At 58.9% G+C, this 7174-nt stretch overlaps 1 protein-coding gene across 1 annotated transcript; it reads right to left on the bottom strand.

Moving 5' to 3' along the window:
- Nucleotides 1-1810: 1810 nt before the first annotated feature.
- FOXF1 (forkhead box F1) lies at nt 1811-6026 on the bottom strand. The gene is made up of 2 exons (XM_061386935.1): nt 4754-6026; nt 1811-3324 (listed from the first exon to the last, which is right to left on the bottom strand). The coding sequence occupies exons 1-2, from the start codon at nt 5889-5891 to the stop codon at nt 3164-3166; spliced, it is 1299 nt and encodes a 432-aa protein (XP_061242919.1). The 5' UTR covers nt 5892-6026; the 3' UTR covers nt 1811-3163.
- Between the last annotated feature and the right edge of the window lie 1148 nt (nt 6027-7174).

Here is a 7174-nt window from a genome sequence, read left to right as displayed (position 1 = left end):
CCTGGCAGTGGGAGCTTCATCGCGCAGTCGGTGTGAGCCGGACCAAAATGGGCCTTGGGTAGGCCTCGGCGAGAGCCAATGCAGTCCTGCGGAACAGGCCTTGTGAAATCTTGGTCGTGGATGTGGAAGCAGTTACGCCTGTAGAATCTGGCCCTTCCGGGTTTGCCCGAAGCCAGACTCCCCTCTCTGAGGGGAAGACTGGACTCTTCTCTCAGCCCCAGGCCCCGGGTCAGGCCCATCCCTGATTCCTGGGCTCCCCAGGGCCGGTATTCCTGCCCCAGTCCTTTTGGGTGCCTCCCATCCAGCCTGTCGGGGGGATGTGAGTGCGCTGGGAGATCCCGCTGAAATGAAGGCGCTGCGGTGGAGATGAACAGGAAAACCGGGGTTCACTGCCACCCCGGACTCTGGTCCAGTGGCGCCGAAGCCCTGTATTACCAGGGCGCACAGTGGCCTCTAGCTTGCCAAGGAGCCAAGGGAGTGGGCGCGGGGTCTGGAGACGCCTCAGCAGAAGACCGGGGAACACGCCGACTGGGCTGGCATTGGGTTTCTCCTAATCAGCCCCACTTCCCCGGAGCCTCCATCCTAATTGGGGCGCAGGCTCCAATGGAGGAAGGAGGGGGCCCCTCCCGCCTGCCTGCCAAGGTTGTCTGGATCCCCAGCACAGCGGCTCCCGCACCTTAGGCCTGAGGGCTTTTCTCTGGCCGTGTTCTCCAGGGCATCAGTGGGGGCAGGGGATAAGGAGTGGTGGCCTCCGCCCCAAAGACAGGGCCTCCTCTGCCCTCAGTGAAGCTGCTCCCCACGCACTGCCCACTGCTCCGGCTGCCTGAGACCCGAGGGACAAAGTCGCCAGCTTCTTCCTGTCCCCTTTATCTCCATTTTATAGACAGCTGTTAGTTTGAGCATTAATTGCCCGGGCGAGTTTATTGATAATTTTGATGTAACAGAGCACCGGAGAAATTGCCCTCATGTCCAAAATGTCAAATTTGAGAAGAACCAGGTTCAGAGGCTCATGACCCCACGACGCAGAGAAACTGTGGTGGGTCTTGAACGGCTGCACCGGCAATGGGACTTTATTGTGTTTGTTTTCCTAGGTAGCTGGGAATTGGAATAGAAAGCGGGTCAGTAGGGGAGACAGACTTTTTAAAATGGATTTCCCCCCTAATGATTTAGGGGGGAAACATGCCTATCACCTTGCTCTCCCACCAACAGCCTTTTTCTTGCTCAAAGTTTATTTGCTTCACCATTGGGGAAAACCAAGTGTAGGGCACCAAAAAAATAAATAAATAAATAAAACCTTAGAAGATGCTCCATGATCAATAACAGTTGCAAATAGTAAAGTTTGAAACTCAAAATACAATTCTCATTGGTCCTGGAGTGACCGAAAAGAAAGTGTAAATTATTATATATATATATATATATATACACACATACATATATATATGTATGTTTTTCCCTGGGGGAGGAAAAACTACAGTTTTTTCTAAGTTTGATTATTTTTTTTTTAAAACAAGAAATGACATTTAGAGGGGCAAAGGGCTCTTCTTAAAAAACAGAAGCCAAGAAAAATAGTTACTCTTGTCCAGATTTCACTTCAATGTGAAATGAAGAGTGAAAAGAGAAGGATTAGCCAACAAATAAAAAGGGGGAAAAAAGATTAAGAATCATCCATACTTTAAATACAAAAAAAGAAAAAAAAAAAAATAAGACTGGCAATCCCAGGCCGGTTACTGTCTATATTTTGAAGATATTCTGCAATCCCAATAAAATACTCATGCAATTTTATTTCTAGTTGATACAATATAAGGCCATATACAAATGTTATACATTTTTATTTTGTTCTTTTTTAGGAAAAAATACACAAAAGGCAAAAACATCCTCAAATTGTCATTTTTATACAGTGCAGAAGGAAATTTAAAATACGTGTCACAAACGCTGCACCCCAGCAGCCAAAATACTAAAAAAAGGGGGGGAGAAGTCCTTCATTTTATATATATATATATTTATATAAAACATATGGAAATTTGTCTTTACACAGATCAGACTTAGTTTCAAATTTACAATGGATATCTAAAAAAAAAAAATTCTACGCGGCAAATATTGCCAACAAAGTTACACCATTAATACTGATAAACGGAGGAGCCTATGCGGTGTTTCGATTATTAGGGAAAGAAAGTAGAATAAATAACAGGATGAGCCTTGCTATCGTTTTTTTTTAAAAGTGCCTTAACCTTTCTGCGTCACCGCAATCCTGACTCGGGGCGCTCTGCGGGCCTTCCCCGTCCCCACGGCACCCTGCCTGCCTCACGCTCCCACCAGAAGGTTTACAGTAGAGATCGGAGACAGCTGGGTCTCGGGAGAAAAAACACCCACCAAACAAGTCAAAACAAAGTTCGAAACCAAACCAAAAAAGCCTGAAGAGAAGGAAGGAGAGGAAGGCGGAGGAGGACGGTGGCAGAGGCCGGGAGAGCCGCCTGCTCCTGGGCTCCTGGTTTCTTTCCTAAGATGAGCAGTGGCTTCAGAAATGCAAGTTACTCGCACAAGGATCCACCTGTGGCTGACGGGAGGACTTCTGAGGTGGGGAGGGAGAGGGCGACTTCTTGTCAACCCCTCCTTTCCCTACAAGAGACGGCTCTAAAAAGGAGACGCGCATTCCAAGACATTCTTTCCAAAAAAATTAAAAATAAAACGATAAATACTCAACCAAAAAATAAAAGTATTTGATAATGACGGTTTCACACGTTTGCCTTTCTCCTAAAAACCTTCCCCGACATTTGCCGTTGGAGGGGAAGAGGGGGAGAGACCGTAGCAGAAATGCGTGTTCAGATGTTGAGAGTTCTTCCCCAACACAGCACCTTCTCAGCCGGTTTCAGTCGGATCAAAAATAGATACTTATTTATCAACAGCTGCAGTCAGATCAGGCCCCCGCCATCACCATAAAAAAAAACTGCTGAGGGAGTGGTGGTGGGGGGAGGTGCCGACCTCGATCGGTCTTTGCCTCACGGGATCCCTTTCCCAATAATCCGGTTGGGGAGGGGTCAAACCCTTTTCTTCTGCTGACGGTTATACCTCAAAAAAAATAAAAAATAAAGCAGTTTCTGGTGACGGGTTCCGAAGTCCCTGCGCCCGGCTGGCCCCTGCCCGGAGGGGCCCCGGAGCTGTGGCCTCACATGACACAGGGCTTGATGTCTTGGTAGGTGACCTGCTGGTGGTAGTAGGAGCCGCCGCCAGCCGAGTGCATGGACGAGGATGCCATGGTGTTGAAAGAGAAGACGAACTCCTTTCGGTCACACATGCTGGGTGACTGCGAGTGATACCGCGGGATGCCTGCGGGGGCGAGGCGACAGGAAAGGGGGCATTAAAGGGTGGCCTCCGGAGGCCCAGGCTCCAGGTGGAGAAGCACCGTTACTGTGGGGGGTGCCCCGGGGGCAGGCCTGCCTGGCTCGGCGCTGGGCCGAGGCCTCCCCGCGTCCCAGCTCCCGGTTTCAGGTCTCAGTTGGGCCGGCGCCCAGAGGGAAGATTCCCCAGACACGGTCAAGGATCCCTGCAACCCTGGGTGCCCGCTGCCCCAGCCTCTCCCTCCGTGGACACTGAGCCTGGCTTGGGAGGCTTCCGGTGGCGGACAGGGAAGGGGTGAGAGGGGCCAGCAGGGAAGGTCCAGCGGCCTCCACTTCCAGGCAGCCTGAGGCCTGGGCCTGGCGCCGGGCAGCCACCTTCCAGCCCCTGGAGGCAGCAGTGTCCCCAGAGCAACGAGCCAGGCCAGCAGGGGCCAACACAGGGGCAAAGAGGGCTTCTCCAGAGGAAGGGTCTTTGGGGAGCCAAGCCTGCGGGACCTCTGGAACCCCGGCTGGAGTTTGAAGCAGCCGCAGTTGTGCGACCCCCGTGGAGAGAGCCCTCCATTCTCCAGGCCCGGCTCCTGCCTCCCGCTGGCTGCTGACAGCTGACTCCTGACAGGCCTCTGCTTGGATCCCTCCAAGCTCTTTCAAGAACCAGACCCAGAAGCCTGCTAGTGTGTGCTGAGACGGAGGGTCCAGAGGAGAAGATGGCTGTGCATCTTTTTTCTCAGGGGGGGATTGGAAGCGGAGCGGTACCTGTGGGCCTGGAAACCTGGATCCTGAGAAACAGAGTCTGTTGGGGCCCGCAGCTCAGACCTTCAATCTGGGGCCCTCTCAGCCTCTATTGCCACAAAAAGCCCCCAACTCAATCTGGTTCCCGAAAGGCCGGGTTCTGAGCCTCTGAGTGCCAGCACCAAGCCCCGCCGGCTTTGGGCCTAACTCTTCCGTCCAACCCGGCTCAGAGCAGAGGCGGCTCTCCCGAAGCAGGGCGAACAAGCCAGCTGCCCTGGGGACAGGCCAGCTCCATCCTGGGAACTGGCCCAGGTGTCAGGGAGCTAAGGGACCTGAGGGGACTTAGAATATTGCAGTCTAAGTCTTTGAGGTGAGGATGGGGCCTACCTGGCCAGGCTGGGGCTGCCAGCATCTATCTGGGTGTTGAAACAGAAAGGAAAACGGAATGTTAGTCTATGGGGGGACTCCAGGCTGCACTCAGCCCTCAGATGGGGAGAGGTGGACAGAGAGACACCTTAGGGAGCTGAGGCCTCCGTGGTGCAGTTTGGGGACTGGCACCCCACGGAGGTGGCCGCAGGCTCCAGACCAGGGCGCAGGCAGTCTGGGGGCTAGGTCTGTAGTGCGCTCACAGATGTCCACCGTAGCCCCCACCCCCCAGTCCTGGGGACAGGTCGGGGCTCCCCACTCACCTTGCAGCTCAGCAGGGGTGTTGTGACTGTTCTGGTGCAGATACGGCTGGTCCAGGGAGTGCGTGGAGAGGCTGCCGGACAGGGGGTTGGCCGTGGGGTTGCAGGGGGACAGGGGCTGCTGCTTGATGTAGGAGGCGCTGCTGTTGAGAGCCGCCGAGGCGGAGGGAGGCCAGGCGGCCGCGGAGCCGGAGTAGACGGCGTGGGGCTCCATGACCCCGCCTGCCGCCGCGGGCAGCAGCGGGGAAGCGGGCACCGAGCCGTCGTGGTGCGGGTACTCGCCGGCTGCTGTGCCTCCGCAGCTGCCCATGTACGAGTGGCCGCCGTTGGCGGGCAGGTGAGGCACCGAGTGGCTGGGCAAAGCCATGCCGTCCACGTTGCCCGGCAAGTGGCCGTTCATCATGCCCAGACCTCCCTCCAGCGCCAGGCTGTTGGGCGGGCACGAGAGGCCGCCGGCAGAGCCCTGGAAGCTGTAGGTGTCCGGGAGGTGGTTGAAGCCGAGCCCGTTCATCATGCTGTACATGGGCTTGAGCGCCTGGCATTTCCTTCGGAAGCCGCGCGGCCGCCGCCGAAAGGAGCCCTCCTCAAACATGAACTCGCTGGCCGGGTCGATGGTCCAGTAGTGGCCCTTGCCCGGCCGCCCGAGGCCCTTGGGCAGCTTGATGAAGCACTCGTTGAGCGAGAGGTTGTGGCGCACGGAGTTCTTCCAGCCCTGGTAGGAGCCGCGAAAGAAGGGGAAGCGGCTCTGCAGGAACTGGTAGATCTCGCTGAGCGTCAGGCGCTTGGTGGGCGAGCTCTGGATGGCCATGACGATGAGCGCGATGTACGAGTAGGGCGGCTTCTCCGGGCGCCGGATGCCGGCGTTCGTCTTCTTGGCCTTGGACGGGCCGGACGACGCGGGGTCCATGGCCGCGCCGCCTCCCCCGCCGCCGCCGCCGCCGCCGCCGCCGTGCGGTGGCTGCTGCTTCTCGGGCGCCGAAGACATCGGGTGGCTGCTGCCGCCGCCGCCGCTGCCGCTGCTGCTCTGCGCGGCCGACGAGCCGGGAGGAGGAGGAGGAGGAGGAGGAAGGGGAGGGGGAGGGGGAGGGGGCCGAGGGGGAGGGGGCTGCGCGCGCGGGGCTGGCTGCACCTCTGCCGTCATCGGCGGCCGCTTCTCCGGAGCTAGCCTCGGCGCGCCCTCCCCCGCCTGCCCGTCCTCCCCGAGGAGCGGCCAGGTCCGCGGGCGGTTGGCGCTGAGCCCCCCGCTCTCCCTCCCGTTCCCTCCTCCCCCCTACTCTCCTCCCTCTTTCCCTCCCGCCCTCCCACAAGGAAGGAGCCGAGCAGAGGCTGAGAGCAGCCTCTTTGCAGCCTGGGCGGAGGCCGCGAGGAAGCCCCCACCACACACACACCGGTTTTTTTGAGGGGGGAGGCGCCCCCCTCTCGGGCCTGTGGCCGTGCGCCCCCGCTGGGAGCAGCGCTCGGTCCTCGCCACTCGCGGCGCTCGGCTCCACGACTCCAGCCGAGGCCGCCCGCTCCGTGTCGTCTCTCGGCGGCGGCGTCTCGCGCGGGCCGGCGTAAGACCCTCCAGGAGTTCCCTCCCCTCCCAGCCCCCCTCCGGCACCCCGCGGTGGTGGGCGCTTAAAGGGCCCCCACCCTCGCCTCCCAGCGGCCGCCTGCGGAACCCGCCCCGCCTCCACCAACCTGGCGAGCAAGTGTTAATGCGCCCTCGGCCCGGGGTTCAGCCCAGCTGCGCGCTGGCCACCACCCCCCACCCCCCACCCCGCCTTCCCTACCCGGGCCGCGCGGAGGAAAACGCAGCCGGAGTCCCAGGCCTTCCCCGACGCGTACTGCCCGGTGGCGAATCGCAACTGCAGTGGCGGCTGTGACCGCCGGGTCGTGGCCATCGCGGGCACAGCCGGCTCGGCTACGAGTCCCCGCGGCCGGCGGGCGGGTGTTCCAGCGAGGGACCGCCTACCCTCTCTCCCCGCCCCGGGAAGGACTGTGCCGCGCCCGGGACTTTTCGGACTCGCCCAGCAGCGCGCGAGCAGGCGGGCAGCCGCTGGAGCCGAGCGCGGGCGGAAAACGAAAGCGCAGGGCGGATCGCTGCAGCTTTGTCTCCGGCGCCGCGGGTCGTTCGGGGAGCGAGTGAGAACCTCTGGCCTTGCGGGGAACCAGGACCCCACGGGCTCCTTCAACAAGTGGCGGGGCGCGTTCACTAACTTGTGCACTCGTGCGTACACTGATGCACAGGCAAACGCGATAAATTTCGCAGACTCAGACCTGCAAACACAACCGCGTTCGTTCCCACTTACGCACACATGGCGCTCAGGCATGTGCGTGCCCACTCACGCGCTCGCTCACGCACACACAAAAGGCCCAAAGGAGCTTCAGTTCGCACCTACTCTCACTCGTGTGTACACCAGCCACGCTCTGATCTGAGCCCAC

Source organism: Bos javanicus, chromosome 18, assembly GCF_032452875.1.
Source record: "Bos javanicus breed banteng chromosome 18, ARS-OSU_banteng_1.0, whole genome shotgun sequence".
Lineage (NCBI taxonomy): Eukaryota > Metazoa > Chordata > Mammalia > Artiodactyla > Bovidae > Bos > Bos javanicus.
This window is presented reverse-complemented; position numbering and strand designations above follow the sequence as displayed.

Bases quoted from the DNA above. Each gene is read 5' to 3' on its own strand.
- FOXF1 (XM_061386935.1), bottom strand. From the start codon at position 5,891: ATGACGGCAGAGGTGCAGCCAGCCCCGCGCGCGCAGCCCCCTCCCCCT. The intron at 3,325-4,753 runs GTGAGTGGGGAG...TCGCCCCCGCAG, and splicing joins CACCCCTGCTGAGCTGCAAG to GCATCCCGCGGTATCACTCG.